The sequence below is a fragment of the Dendroctonus ponderosae genome, unplaced genomic scaffold, assembly GCF_020466585.1.
Source record: "Dendroctonus ponderosae isolate FM_Combo_2020 unplaced genomic scaffold, Dpon_F_20191213v2 Dpon_F_20191213_1, whole genome shotgun sequence".
NCBI lineage: Eukaryota > Metazoa > Arthropoda > Insecta > Coleoptera > Curculionidae > Dendroctonus > Dendroctonus ponderosae.
In genome coordinates, this window is record NW_026017110.1 from 7570945 (window position 1) to 7585726 (window position 14782).

Sequence of the window (14782 nt, forward strand, 5' to 3'; positions counted from 1 at the left end):
GGGGGGGGGTCGTAAGCGAACTGCTGTGGTAGATGATTGGGTTTGGCCAGCAATTTGTTATGTTCAAGGTGTTAAAGGCTGAAGTTAAGGAATAATCGGGTATTTTGGAACGCAGCAGACCTGAGCCAGGACATTTTTGACTTGTTCTAGAAGTTTATGTGTGGTTTTCGTTTCAGTGATGAAGCAATCCGACAATCCGGAATGAATACGTCGAAAAACAGTTTAGAAATGGAAAATCATGTTTTCCAGAAGGCCAAAAATCGGGAAGAGTACTTGAGCTTTGTGGCCAGATTGATTCTACATGTTCGCGAAATGAGTAAGAATTGCCATTCATCTCCTTATTCTGCATTTTTTACACATAAGTTTAGCAATATTTTAACTTCCCCTGTTGTTGCAACTGGAATTGAATCAATAAATGTCAATTACTAATCCATTTGATTAAACCACATTTTTACAGATAAAAAACCAGGACAATTGAGCGGAGTTCCTGGCGGTCAGCAACAGCAGGCGCCCGGAATGCCCGATCCAATCAATGCCTTGCAAAATTTGGCCAGTCAAGGTATAATACAAGGTGATTCTGAACAGAAACGGGCAAAATAGTCGCGTTTATAAGCTCGTTTTTTACTTGTTTAAACACTGATTCTGATTAATTGAGTGCAGTAAGTTAGAAACGATCCTCATTGCAGTCTGCTTGTCCCACCTTCAAAGAATCACGCTGTATTAATATATGTTTCCCTACTAAAATATCGGGCAAATTATTCATCATTTTTTTATTGCCTTTGGCGTTGCTCAATTTGTTTTTAATGTTGATTGGGAATTGTTTTAAGGAAGCAGGAATTCGATGGTGGGAATGGGAGGGCCGCCGCAGGCCAATCAAATGCGGGGACCTGGCCAGGGCAACGCCAACTTGCTGCAACCGATCAACCAACCCCAGATCATGATGGGTGGGGGCATGCCAGGCAACATGGGACTGCAGGTAACATTTTTTAAACCAAAAATCCCACAGTGTTCAAAAAAACCTGTCTCGTTCAGGTTCCCCGAGTTCAGAACATGAATATGCCCCCCAACGCCCAAATGCCCGGGCAAATGCCGATGCAAATCCCGAATCCAATGGGCGGCCAAATGGGTGGACAAATGGGCGGAGGAATGCAGGTAAGATATTTTATCGATAAGAATTAAAATCGACGTTTGGAATGAGAACTGAACTAGAATCGATTCGAGCAACTTTGCTTTGCAGATGCAGGGCGCTGTAGTGGTTCCCGGCCAAATGGGTTCCGGTGGGATGCAAATGGGGCCCGGAGGAATGCAGGGACCCATGAGCGGATCCGCTATGGGCAAGTTTGCGACTTTGGTGCTTTAATTAGGGGGTAGAGTTCGGCGATTTTTACAGGTTCCATGCAACAGCAAATGCAGCAGCAAAAACCGCCCAATTCTCAAAACAGCATGCTCCTCAACCCGAATATGATGGGCGGAGGCGGCTACGTTAGACAATCTGGGCCTGGTCAGATTTTCGCCCAATCCCCGCTGCAACCTTCTGCTCAATCACCCGCGGGCGGAAGTAAGCAATTTACATTTTCATATCAGCGTTTTTAAATAAATTTAAAAAAACTTCTAGATTTATCGCAGCCTTCAAGCGCTTCGCCCGCTTTAGCGTCTAGTTCAGTGTGTTCTCTTGGAATGGGGATAATGGGCGGTCCCCCTAGGGCTCAGTGTTTGGCTCCCAGTCCTGTTGGGTCAATCAACACACCAGGACAACCAAGCCAGAGCCCCATGGCGGTCGATGAACAGGCGTATCGAGATAAGGTGGGCTCAAGAAACAATATGAAACTCATGCAGCCGTCCATTTTTTCCCAGACACTTGTATATTTCATGTTGCTTCTCTTGCAGATACGACAGCTCAGCATCTATATAGACCCTTTGAGGAGAGTGATCGCAAGAACGAACGACAGAGCGGATTCCAATGATGGTCAGGCTGATTAAACCGCGATCTTCAAGTGTTGGTAATTGTTTTTTGCTGTAGGAGGCGAAAAGATGATGAGCAAAATGAAAAAGCTGCTCGAGATTTTGACCAATCCGCATCAACGTATGCCCTTGGAAACGCTGATCAAATGCGAAATAGTTTTGGAGAAAATTGACTTTAAGAGCCGTGACGCTCAATTTAAGGTAGACACTCCTTTCCCCGTTATTTTAGGGTACAGTGCAAAATTTTTCGGTGATTTAGGATTTGCCAGCATTTCACTCGCTACTAGATGTGGTGGCTCAAAATCTTCAAAGCCCCGTCATCAACCACACTCTTCACCGCACTTTCGGACCCACTTTGGATGCCTTGTTTGGCCCCGAATTCAAGTAAATTTAAGAAAAAAGTTGGATTAATGAATTTCCTCATTATTTCCAATTTAACAGATTGGTTCCGCCTCTGAAAAGGGCCAAACTTGAGGAACCCACCAGCGATATTCCCGATGTGCTCCAGGGAGAAATTGCGCGGCTCGATCAGCGGTTTAAAGTTAGTTTGGATCCGAACCAGCAGCCCGGTGCCAAGAGTATCCAGCTCATTTGTTGGCTGGATTGCAAGTGAGTGGCAGTTTTGTTTTGTTTGAATTGATTGATTTCTAATGAAAAATTGCCTTTCAGGCAACTGCCATGCGTTCCTCCGATTTCGCTCACCATTCCCGAGAATTATCCAAAAAAGTCGCCCACCTGCCACATAGCTTCGCATGAGTACAATGCCACCACTTTCCTCTCTGATGTGCAAACGGCCTTATTGGTAAGTTAAAAAGTTTTACACTAAAATAGTTTTCAATCTTGATTTCCAGGCCAGAATTACTAAACTGCCCAAGAACTATTCGGTGTCGCATTTGCTGGATACTTGGGAAATGAGCGTTCGCCAGGCATCAGCTCCTAATAAGTCGATATCCAGTAACTCACTGACTACGCTTATGGGGTTTTAACTTGTAATTAGCAATTTAGGTGAACAAAATACTATTACTTATCTGTAGAATAATTCGACTAGTATTTTAGCCTATGAATATATTTTTTGAATTGTACAATGGTGTTGATTATGTAACAATAGCAATTGAATATTTACTTAGAAAAGTTGTGTTTTTTAGGTAGTTCATAAACAAGAATTCAGAAAATTGGAAATCGTCCAACCTGCAAGGTTTTCTCTATTTCAAAATTCTAGTTTCACTTCGCTGCCTTCATACGACTTGCTGTACTTGTATGAAGAACGCCGCAAAATATGCACATTTCCACGCTTGAAGAGGAATAATTTCTCAATTAAATGGCGTTAATACCGAGTGTCTATCTACTTTTAATTTTGCGTCAAAAATTCCTCTAAACCAATCTTTACGCCCAATTCAGAGTCACGTAACAACAACAGGAAATTACGGCAATATTGAACGTTTAGAATCGTGAATCATTCAGATATAAAAATGAATGTACATAAACAGTAGAGTTTATCCAAAAATCCGAAACTCTATTAACACCGACCTCAATAAGTGAATAGGCAAACATCGGCTTAACGCACTTTTGCTAGAAAATCTCGTTAATGAAACTCGATGATAAACTTGAAACAATCAGTTCTTTATTTAAGTAAGCTGCCCTCTGAACCCGTCACATATTCCAGCCCGATAAGGGAATCTGAAAAGGAAAAAATCGGTTAATTTCCATACAACTGGCGCCCGTTAAAGGCCTTTGGATCGAGTCGAATTTCGGCTAGTTTGCGAACCCGAAAATGCGCCTAAAACTGTGCGGGTTGTTGTGCACGTTTTGGGCCAGTGTGGCCGCAATTCCTGCAGGACTTCTGTACGACTTCGAGGTTCCGGAAGTGCAGCAATTGCCGCGAGAAAATGATGTTTCTAGCGATGAAATTCCCCTGCAAGTTGCCGTGAAGTTTTATGGACTACCATATAAGAGTATCTATGTAAGTACTTTTAGACATTTCTTCAATTGGGTTTCCAAAGAATGTAGACTTTTATCTGCAGGGTTAATAACCCGAGCTCATTTTAGAAACTGTTATAATGATCTTTGACACCGCTTTGGTGGGCTAGATAAATGATATAATCAGCTTTCCAAGGTTTCAAAAGCATCTTAATTTTCTTTCGTTAGTAACAATTCGAAAAAGCACTAATTTTACTTGTAAAAGTTCCAATGCTAAAATTTAAAAACCCTCAAGTTGCTGGAAGATTTATACATTTTTTCATTCAAATTATATTCACTTTTTCAACACTAAACCAAAAAAGACAACTACCGCCCTCAAAGTATAAAAATCGCCCCTTAGATTGACCGATTATTAAATTAAGAATTAATTGTGCAGGAGCCAATAGCTTAATCTAAACCAAATTTACACCACGAGTAAGCTGATGTCTTCTCTATTAAGAACTGAAACACATATTTCCACATTTGAAGCGCTTTATTAGAAAAAAGCTTAAGACGAGCTTGCTGTAAAAGTACAAACCAGCTCTAAAAATTCCCAAAGTTTAAACATTCATTGAGAAGAAACCAACAGCTCAATCGGAAAAAAATTCACACCATGAGTAAACTGGTGCTTTCTGTATCCAGTACTGGAACCCATATTTGCATATCTGAAGCGGTTCTTCAAGGACAAGCTTCAGATGAGCATGATGTAAAAATACACAACCGCCCAAAATATTCACAAAGTTTATAAATTAATTGTGAACGAATTAATGGCTTACTCGGAACGAAGTTCACACCACGAGTAAGCTGATGTCTTCTCTATTGAGTACTGCAACCGATATTTCCATATCTAAAGCGCTTTATTGGAAACAAGCTTTAGACGAGCTTGCTGTCAAAGTACAAAACCGCCCAAAAAATTGCCAAAGTTTAAAAGTTCATTATGAAGGAACCAAAAGCTCAATCGGAATCAACTACACAAAATTAGTAAACTGATGTTTTCTGTGTCGAGTACTGGGACCTATATTTACATATCTGAAGCGCTTCATTAGGGAAAAGCTTTAGACCAGCTTGATGTAAAAGTACAAAACCGCCAAAAAAATTTCCAAAGTTTAAAAATGTGTTGTGGGGAATCAAAAGCTTAATTGAAATCAAATTCACACCATGAGTAAACTGATGCTTTCTGGATCAAGTACTGGGACCCATATTTCCATATCTGAAGCGGTTCTTTAGAGACAAGCTTCAGATGAGCTTGATGTAAAAATACAAAACCGCCCAAAATATTTACAAAGTTTAAAAATTAATTGTGAAAGAATGTATGCCTCACTCAGCACTAAGTTCACTCGACGAGTAAGCTGATGTCTTCTCTATTGAGTACTGCAACCGATATTTCCATATTTGAAGCGCTTCATTAGAAACATGCTTTAGACGAGCTTCATGTAAAAGTACAAAACCGACCAAAAAAATTCCAAAGTTTAAAAACTAATTGTGAGGGAACCAATAGCTCAATCGGAACCAAATTCACACCATAAGTAAACTGATACTTTCTGTATCGAGTACTGGAACCCATATTTGCATGTCTGAAGCGGTTCTTCAGAGCCAAGCTTCAGATGAGCTTGATGTACAAATACACAACCGCCCAAAATATTCACAAAGTTTAAAAATCCATTGTGAAATAATTAATGGCTTACTCCGAACGAAGTTCACACCACAAGTAAGCTGATGCCTTCTCTATTAAGTACTGGAACCCATATTTGCATATATGAAAGGGGTCTTTAGAGACAAGCTTCAGATGAGCTTAAACCGAGAACACTTTGCTCTATTAGTGTGGCATTTTCCAAATTGTCCACTTCTACCTTCAATTTTCAAATGCAACTGCAACAGTTTTGTTCTTTAAACAATCTAACATGCTTTACTAAATTATACTTAAAAAAAGATAAACTTTTACGTGTACATTTTTCTCGATATCGAAAATAAGGAGTAGACAAAAATGGCAAATAACCTTCATTAAATAGAAGAACAATTTACCACTTCTACCTCCTCACAACACCCATTCTCCAAAAGCTCCTGCTATATTTTTAGAAAGCTCGAACCATTTCTGTGCAATTTGTTAAAAGGTGAACTCCAACGGATTCCTCTCCTTCCAAACGGAAATTCCCCATTTCATCAACATGGAATTTCCGCTTGACTACCCCATAATAGCCCCATTCTACTCCAATGTGGACACATCGGCAGCAGGAACGGTCTCCTACTACGAGACCCAAAACCCCCATCTACTAAACCGCGCCACGGAAAATGTCCACGAAAATTTCCTGGACGATGTGGACTTTGAGGCTCGCAGCCTCTTCATAGCCACTTGGAACCGTAAGTGCTTCCAACTCAACCACAAATGAATGCCGTTTATTAATGCCGCATCCACTTAGGTGTGGGGTATTTCAACCAACAATCCGATAAACTGAACACTTACCAAGTGGTGTTGATTTCCGACGGAAGCAGCAGCTATGCGGAGTTCTTGTATCCGCAGGATGGACTGCAGTGGATCCAGGTGAGACTTGGGGAGTTTAACGGGGATTTTGGCCAAATTCGGGATTTCAGGGCACTGGGGATGAGTCGGGATTGCCAGATGCACGAGCCCAAGTCGGCTTTTTGTCGCCCGATGGCAAAAAGCACACTTTGCCTGGAAGCGCCACTGAACAAGTGAGCAATCTGGAAAAGTAAGTTATTTATCTTAACTTAATGTATTAGCATTTAGTTCACGGACTAAGTAACGGTTATGATGTAAAAAATTATTGATTCGTTGCGCAACTTAAGCATTGCATGTTCCAGATGGTCCAACATCGGACTAACCGGGCAATTCCTCTACAAAATCAGCGGAAAAGAGATCGTAGAACCCGACCAGCAGGAACAAAGTGAGTTATTTTAGTCCTCAAACCCGCTTGGAATCACCGGGTTTAATTTCCAGAGTCCAACCAAGGATACCCGGCGACGTGCGCTGAAGTGCCTACGGCCTGCCACAGCCAGGGCACTTGCATCGACTATAAGGAGGGCTTTTGCTGCGCCTGTAATCCGTCCTTTGTAGGGAATGGCAAGTTTTGTGTCAAAGAAGGTAGGAAAAATCAGATTTTGCCGTATCCACCCTAGCTGTGTATTTGGAAAACTTCCCCAGGAGCCCCACTTAGAGTAAATGGCAAAGTCAATGGAAAACTCAACGGGGAACGGCTGGAAAACCTGGACTTGCAGTCCTACGTGGTGACAGTGGACGGCAGAGCCTACACAGCCATTTCCAAGATTCCAGAATCCATCGGCGCCGATATCCAGACCCTCCAGGTGCTGGGAAGTGTGATTGGATATCTGTTTGCGCATCCCGTCCGAGGCGCCATCAACGGGTAACAATTGGATGAAAATGAGACCAAGAACCTTTTGGTGGTTTTACAGATTCCAGAGGACTGGAGGCCTTTTCAACCATACGAGCACCGTCACGTTTCTAAACACCAGCCAAGTGGTGCAAGTGAATCAGAAGTTCCTGGGTCTGGATGTATTCGACCATCTGAAGCTGGAGATTAATGTTCAAGGCGACATTCCCACTTTGCCTATAGATGCCCGGGTAAGTCCCGGGTAATGTTTATTGGTCCAAATACTGCGATTTTAGCCAATGGTTTATAGAATATATTTTTTATTTTGAGGAAAAGTGCGAGTCTGCCAATGAATTCCTGTCCCAGACTCACAGCACATATCCTCCAATATATACAGGGTGTCCATAAATATTAATTGATCAATTTCTGCTAAGTGATCATTTGGCCGGTAAAAATGTTTCCTCGCGATTACTCCCATTTTACTGAGCGATTGTATTTGAGCACAGTGTAACCCAAATATCTACGATCCGAAACTACTATTTCATTTAAAATCAGAGCGAATAACGCAAATTACTGATCAGTTGGGAGCAGATTCCAACCGTTGAAAGCCCAACTAGTATATGTTTGGAAAAAATTCTACACTTCTAAATTAAGGAAGGCTTCTATATGATATTTGCACTAGATTTAAAGGAAATAGCAGCCTACAACTGGATACATTTTTGCTTAAATTGGGGTAAAAGCTGATTTTTTTTGCAGCTTCCAACCTTGAGCCATAAAAGCGCAATTTGCAGCCGCTTGGGAAAAGATTCCAACTTCCAAAATACTTGATGGTTCAATATTATTTTTGCGCACAGTGTATGCAATACATACAGTTATCAGTTTTCACAATATCGCTACAATCGGAGTAAAAATTGATTCTTGAAAAATTTCCTAACAAAACTATAAAATCGCCACTTGCAGATTTCCAAGTACACATTCTAAACTTACAAATAATAGAACTTTCAATATTATATTTCCGGAAATAATAACCAGAACAAATAGCTACAACTAGCAAAAAGTTCTGTCCAATTGGAGTTTAAACTAATATTTAAGCAGTTTCCGAACGTGTGAGCCCCAGAAGTTCAACTTCTCAAGCTTTTTCTTACTCTCTTCCTTAAATCTGCTCCAAAGGTGGTGATTGATGAGTACCAAGAACAGTACACTCAAACCGGAAAAGGGCTGATCCAGATGACTTCCGAACGCCCGTATATCTTCAATGCGGCTGATGGCAGAGAAATCACCAACGTCTTCCGAGTGGAGCAAACATTCAAGTTCAACAGCTGCCCGTTCGAGAACGAAACTATTGGGGAAAGCTGGACGTTGAAAGTGGGCAGGAACTTCATCAGCTACGAGAGCAGGGAACAGATTATCCGGTTTGGGATCAGCAACAAGATCACGCCCATTGGAGGTCAGTTCCTCACTAATCTCATAAGAGGACGGGAGGGATGTGAGCAACTCGATTTCAGATTATGACCCATGCATTGAGGGCAGGCAGACTTGCGGGCCAAACAGCGCTTGTGTGGTGGATGGAAGCTTTTTTGACTGCATCTGCAACCCTGGTTATCAAAGAATCTACTCAGCAGAAGAACAAGTATGCGCTGATGTGAACGAGTGCCAGACCAATCACGAATGCGACCGTCACGCTCAGTGTTTCAACACTGTGGGTAAATGCGGTTTTCTCCATTCGCAAAGAGAGGAGCTTCATTAGCTTTTGTTGTACTGTAGGGAGCTATGGCTGTTCCTGCAATCCAGGCTTTGAAGGGGATGGAAGGCGCTGCGATCCAGTCAGCTCCTGCGCCAACATCAGCTGCACTCAAGACGCTGAATGTGTGGAAAATGGCAGCGAAGCCAGCTGCAGATGCTTGCCAGGCTTTCGAGGCAAGCCCCAGCAGATCTTTGTTTGATTGGCATCCAAATCCAGTTTTCCAGGGGACGGCTACAACTGCCAGCCGGTGCCCAATCAAGGCTGCGATGTTTCCAACAATTGCTCACCGTATGCGATCTGCAGCATCTACCCTGGGAGCGAAGAATACTCCTGCTCCTGCCATCCAGGCTTTGAGGGCGATGGCTATCAATGCATTCCCATTCCAGTCACTTCCACTGAAGCCCCCAAAGAACTCACCACAGGTAGGCATGTCCAAACAATTACTAGAAGAACCTACTCTACTGAGTCGTTAAAAAGTGGTTGCAGGATCAGTGAGGCCCATTTGCCAGTCGGACTACTGCTACTGCCCGGAAGGTTTTGTGATGGACGAAGAAGCGTCCTGCAAGCCCTACACGGAAAGCAAGCAGCCTTCGTATGCAGGTAAGAGCAAAACTAGCCGCATCTGGCTTCTGGACTCGGAAGAAGACGAGCCGGAAGTGCAATGTTATAATGCCAGCCTTTGCTTTTGCCCCTTCGGCTACGCTTATTCGGAAAGTCGCAAAACTTGTGCGGTTAATCAGCCACCCGGTAAATTGGCGAACGGTGTCAAAGGCTTCAGTCCAATCAAGCGTAAGCAGGGCGGAAGCTGGCACTCAGTGTGTGTCTGATGATCGTTTTTAGATGACTGCCGAAACCAGCAAAACTGCGACTTCAATGCCCGATGTGACTTCAGTACGGTTCTGCAAGCACACGTCTGCACGTGCAATGAGGGCTATGAAGGTGAGTGGATCAGATCTAATCAACTCTAAAAGTGTCTTGAGCACTTGGCCACTCAACAAGCAGTTTGCAAGTTTGAACGTAAAAACTCAGTTTTCCCATCGATTCAATTCAACTTTACAACAGAAGACTTGACCCTCCGCTGATTGCAGGCGACGGTTTCACTTGCCACGAAGAACAACAGTCCTGCAACGAGCAGGAAAGCTGCCACGCCAACGCCTCCTGCACCTACTACGACAGCATCGGAAAATCCATCTGCGTCTGTAAGCCCGGGTTTGCTGGAAACGGCTACAGCTGCTCCTCCTCGGCCAGCTGCAGCTCGCACTCCGACTGCACCCAGACTGAAGAGTGCGCCTACCAAAACGGCCGAAACGAGTGCGTTTGCAGGGAGGGACACGTAAGAGACTCGCAGCACATCTGCGTGCCTACCGATGGATCATGTGGAGGTACCAGAAGTTTGAAAGTTCTTTCAAACTCCACAGGAATTAACTGAGGAATATTGCAGGTGGAACCTGCGTGAGCAACGCCGAGTGTGTCTTCGACGAGGACTACCAGACCTACTACTGCACCTGCAAGGACGGCTTCATAGGGGATGGTACCAGGACGAAACCGGCTAAACGATTAGAGCTAAAGAGCAATTTCCGCAGGAATCACCGAGTGCAGGGAAAGACCCATCGGGTGCGACACTCTGAACAACTGCGGCCTCCACGCAACCTGCCGCTACGAGGAAGAGGCCCAGATGTACATGTGCAGGTGCAACCACGGGTTCTTCGGCGATGGGTTCCAGTGCTCCGTGGAGAAGAACTGTCTAGTGGACCGTACCATGTGCGATCCCAACGCCCAATGCCTAACAGATGCAGGAAGGAGCTACTACTGCCAGTGCAACCTTGGATTTGTCGGGGATGGGTCCATATGCCGGGAGGTGTCCAGAAGCGACGGCAACTTCCTGCTGCTCAACCAAGGTAGGGCCATTTTCAGCCTGTTCACTTCAGAAGCGTTTTGTGCTCTCAGGATGGGCGACGCACAAAATCCCGATCGAAGCCACCAGGATGAACCCAGGCAAGCCTATCCAGATCAAAACCTACCAGACAGCAGTCGGCCTGGACATTGACTGTATGGAAGGTCGAGTTTACTGGAGCGACATCAGTCTGCACGCCATCAGAAGTTCCTCCTACAATGGCAGCGACAACAAGGACTTTCTTGCGGGTGAGTTGGCAGTTTTTTTAATCCAGCCTGCAACTGGTGTTTGCAGAAGGAATCCACTCGCCCGAAGGCCTGGCAGTCGACTGGGTTTCCAGGAACATCTACTGGACGGATTCCACGTCCAGAACCATCGAGGTGGCCAATCTGGACTCAAAAAGGCGCAGGGAGCTGTTCAAGACTGGCCTGGTGAACCCTCGAGGTAAACAAAATCTTCACTAGTTCCCAACTCATCAAAGCTCGATAAAACCCTTCAAAAGGTATCGCCGTTCATCTACAAAGAGGCAAACTCTTCTGGTCGGACTGGGACCGCAGGTATCCCAAAATCGAGTGGTCAAATGCGGATGGTTCCGACCGCAGAATTTTCCTGGATGGTCCAGATGTTTCGCTCCCAAACGCTCTGGCCATTGACTACGACACCGATCAGCTCTGCTACTCAGATGCCGGCACCAAGAAGATTGAATGCGTCCAGATCGACACCAGACAAGTGCAGACCATAGCCATCAACTGCACTTATCCCTTCGGAATCACCGTCACTGATCGGCTGGTCTACTGGTCAGACTGGATATCGTAAGTAGCCAAAAGCTTGAACCTCAACCGGGTTACCAAAACCGAACCTTGCAGGAAAAAAATCGAACGGGTGGATAAATTCACTCTCGCCCGTCTGCCGTCTTTGAATATTCCTGCTGGTGGTTCGGGCAATAAGCTGTTTGGGTTGGTGGCGGTACCAAATCGGTGCCCCAACTTGACGAATCTTTGTCAACACTCGCGATGTCCGGATGAGCACATTTGCCTGCCGGATGGCAAAGGCAGCAAAAGCTGCCTGTGCAGCAGAAGAACCGATGTGCAAGAGGATCCCAGCTGTACGATTTAGCCCGTTTTAAGCTTCATTTGTTTAGGCTTCGGCAGCCCAAACCGCGCGCCTGTAGGGCATGGTTTAAAAACATTTACTCAACAAATATATTTATGTTTATTATTTACAACGTTTAATGCTAGTAATACTTCAAAATTAAACTTCTAATAATAAAAATCTAGTAAAAAATTCCAGTCTTACTCCGTACATGGCATGGATTGAATCAGCAATGTGTGAGAGCAGGCAAAAGCAGTACTAGCGCGGATCGAGATGAGACACAATCAGTCGCCTAGCGTCTCTCTGTTCCTCACGCTCACTTTGAGCTTTTGCCTTGTTCCACGCACACATAAATGCTTGCAGTTACTGTTTATTGCTCACTTCCCTGATGAACACAGGCGAGCGTTTCTGAACAGTGCTCTGATCAGCTTCAGGCGCTTTGGTGGTTTTTTCGAAACGTTTCACCGCAAAGTCGCGCAATTTACGAAGAGCTGGCCGGGAGTTCTGGATCAGGTTTTTAACAGCAGTTAGAGTTTTGATGGGGATCTGCAACAGCAGGTTAAACCGTGACGGAACCAGAAAATTTGGATGCAACCAAAGAAAACCCCGATTTATCTGCTTAGAGTTAGGTTTTCAAGGTTTCAGGTGTTTCTTTGGCTGTTGTCGGGACATGATTAAACCAGAAACAAGTTGGGTTGAGCAAAACCTACTAATGTTACGTACCTAAAACCATCCCGAAAGTGACTGATCAGCAAAAATAGCCATGCGGTGGTTTAATCGGCTGCCAATTTTGATGCCACCGGCCCCTTAACATACTGTCTATCTGTGCCAAAATGTGAATACTTACATTGAAGAGCATGTCAATGAATTGCGAACGCTCGGTTGTGTCGTCCGCCTCCCTTTTCCACCTCAGAGCATCTTTCGGGTGCTCAGAAAGGCTTTCCAAAGGGTTCTGCGCAACAGGGGGCGTAATCAATCAGTGAAGAGCTAGTCGAAGTTGACACTCACAAGCACTCCCCAGGACTCAGAAAAACCAATCAAGATTATTTCTGATTTTTAGCAGAAAATTCATCGTTTTTACCAGCCGTTTAAGAGTTACGAGTTTCGACTAGCAATCAATCAATTTTTAAAATTTTTCCAATGATGTTGGAGAAGGTTTAACGGGAAAAAACGTTTTGTAAAAACGAAAAACTTACTTAAAAGAAACAACCAACAAAGAAATTCCAGTCCGTTTAGATAATTTTCTTAAAGCCGGGTTTTCAGTTGCAAAAAATCAAGCTTCGATCAGCAGCTCTAAATGTAAAAAAACTGCGATTTTCGTGACCAAAAGATTCTGAAGGCAATCGAGAACGATCCAAAGGGGGTGCTTGAAGTTGTCACGATTTAAACGGCGTTTTTTTCCGAAGAAACTTACTTGTTGATATTCGAACGCTCCTGCACTTTTAGGCGTTTCCATAAAGCCGGTGATCTGAAGCGCCTGGCCTGTTATCACAGTGACCAGAAGCAGCCAGACGGCTTTATCCAGAATGTAGACAAGCACCTGGTAATAATCAAAACACTATTCAACTTCCAGGTAAAGTTACAGTGGAAAAAGTGTTCGCGTAAAATTTAAAAAAATCAAAACTTAACTCAAAAAGACATCTATGGAAAAACTTACACAAATAACACTTTTTCGGTCATATGAATGTTAAGTAATTCATCTACTTTAGACCAGCATGGGCGTTAGAAAGTAAAAGTTGTTGTTCTGAGCCAGGGTCGGCGTTTGGTTTAAAAATTATTCGGAAGTTTGCGCTTTTTGCACTAAACTGGCCATTAAACTACCTTTAAACATGGGCAAAAGTCCCTTTAGTTGATAATAATGAACAAAACACAAAAAATTGCACTTACCTTGCTCATGTTCACCGGGTCGATTCGAAACAAATAAACTGCGGGTGAAATCAATCAATAATATTGACCAATTGTTTAGTACCAATTTGCGGAAACAAGCAAATGCATCGGAGCAAACGAGTGAAATTTCCACTCGCAACGCCGTTTCTATATTATAAGAGTACCACCAAGAATTTTTTTAAACGCTCGCCAGTGCTTTGATATAGCCGGAACCGTTTAGGTGCGACACAGTGCCGCAGTTTACCCATTTAAAGCGTAAATTATTTAAAATTGCTTATTCAAAATGGGGTAGTTGATCATTAGTCACTCATTTAGAGTACAAATAGACTGAAAAAACCCAAAAGGTGCGGAGAAAACTGCAAATTATTGGCAAGGGAAAAATACGCAACAATGAATTCAAATTCCAATTTAAAAACGTCAACAATTTTCCAATTAAAACCGGAAAATGATTATACCTGTGTGGAACAAGGCCAAAGCTATAAAACATGCGTGAGCGAAAAAGCGGAATAGTGTGCGCCTTATGATCTCTGCTCTCTGTCTCACCAGTGCAAGTTCTAGCTTTTGCCTTGTTCCTCCATATTCTCCCCCGAAAAAATCGCCCTGCAAATGCAATTATTTACGCACCCTCTAACACAGTGCATTTCAATTCGATTTCCAAATCAAATACCCAAATAAAGCTGCAATTAAGGAGCTTTTTCAACTCGATTTTCGCATCGAAACAAGCGAAATTCATCTGCAGTATATTGCAAAAACCCCAGAGGAAACGCCTATGAAACCCGGTCGGTACCACCGTCGGTTACATGACCAGCTTTGGTCTTTCTTCATTTGTTAATACCAGTTAATACTGTTGGGCGCTTTCACATTTCACCGAGATGAAGTGGGTGCCTTTAAACCTGTTAT

General features: G+C 43.5%; 3 protein-coding genes across 6 annotated transcripts in view; 2 read left to right on the top strand and 1 right to left on the bottom strand.

Moving 5' to 3' along the window:
- LOC109535375 (mediator of RNA polymerase II transcription subunit 15) overlaps positions 1-3297 on the top strand; it is a 3828-nt gene extending 531 nt beyond the window's left edge. Inside the window, exons 2-15 of one of the 3 annotated variants that reach the window (XM_048670768.1) lie at positions 177-316; positions 458-571; positions 828-976; positions 1033-1152; positions 1238-1334; positions 1391-1558; positions 1616-1803; positions 1888-1966; positions 2021-2163; positions 2222-2346; positions 2404-2571; positions 2632-2764; positions 2814-2967; positions 3108-3297. In XM_048670768.1, coding sequence (XP_048526725.1) covers positions 177-316; positions 458-571; positions 828-976; positions 1033-1152; positions 1238-1334; positions 1391-1558; positions 1616-1803; positions 1888-1966; positions 2021-2163; positions 2222-2346; positions 2404-2571; positions 2632-2764; positions 2814-2948 — 1759 coding nt within the window. In that variant the 3' untranslated portion in view covers positions 2949-2967; positions 3108-3297. Of the gene's footprint in view, positions 1-176; positions 317-457; positions 572-827; positions 977-1032; positions 1153-1237; positions 1335-1390; positions 1559-1615; positions 1804-1887; positions 1967-2020; positions 2164-2221; positions 2347-2403; positions 2572-2631; positions 2765-2813; positions 3045-3107 lie in introns of those variants that run through there. The other 2 variants (XM_048670767.1, XM_048670769.1) reach the window with 2 other exon arrangements.
- Positions 3298-3594: 297 nt separating this feature from the next.
- LOC109535374 (nidogen) lies at positions 3595-12121 on the top strand. The gene is made up of 21 exons (XM_048670766.1): positions 3595-3922; positions 6030-6276; positions 6336-6457; positions 6508-6626; positions 6739-6821; positions 6875-7018; positions 7079-7298; positions 7348-7516; positions 8436-8712; positions 8771-8968; positions 9030-9182; positions 9234-9431; positions 9487-9609; positions 9850-9948; positions 10098-10391; positions 10451-10540; positions 10593-10907; positions 10957-11151; positions 11198-11347; positions 11406-11715; positions 11770-12121. The coding sequence occupies exons 1-21, from the start codon at positions 3734-3736 to the stop codon at positions 12017-12019; spliced, it is 3945 nt and encodes a 1314-aa protein (XP_048526723.1). The 5' UTR covers positions 3595-3733; the 3' UTR covers positions 12020-12121.
- LOC125505900 lies at positions 12097-14753 on the bottom strand. Of its 2 annotated transcripts, none has more exons than XR_007282538.1 (4): positions 13883-14753; positions 13410-13535; positions 12719-12947; positions 12097-12541 (listed from the first exon to the last, which is right to left on the bottom strand). XR_007282538.1 is itself a non-coding variant. In XM_048670773.1 (4 exons), exons 1-4 carry the CDS (start codon positions 13889-13891, stop codon positions 12359-12361), a joined length of 423 nt encoding a protein of 140 aa, XP_048526730.1. In that variant the 5' UTR covers positions 13892-14753; the 3' UTR covers positions 12097-12358. The 2 variants fall into 2 exon arrangements, 1 of the variants encoding a protein (XP_048526730.1); XM_048670773.1 differs by having other exon boundaries at positions 12843-12947.
- Positions 14754-14782: the final 29 nt, after the last annotated feature.

Bases quoted from the DNA above. Each gene is read 5' to 3' on its own strand.
- LOC109535374 (XM_048670766.1), top strand. From the start codon at position 3,734: ATGCGCCTAAAACTGTGCGGGTTGTTGTGCACGTTTTGGGCCAGTGTG. The intron at 6,822-6,874 runs GTGAGTTATTTT...TTTAATTTCCAG, and splicing joins ACCCGACCAGCAGGAACAAA to AGTCCAACCAAGGATACCCG. The intron at 9,432-9,486 runs GTAGGCATGTCC...GTCGTTAAAAAG, and splicing joins CCCCAAAGAACTCACCACAG to TGGTTGCAGGATCAGTGAGG.
- LOC125505900 (XM_048670773.1), bottom strand. The intron at 12,948-13,409 runs GTAAGTTTCTTC...CCTGTTGCGCAG, and splicing joins GAGCGTTCGAATATCAACAA to AACCCTTTGGAAAGCCTTTC. The intron at 12,542-12,842 runs GTAAGTATTCAC...CTGCTGTTGCAG, and splicing joins TCATTGACATGCTCTTCAAT to ATCCCCATCAAAACTCTAAC.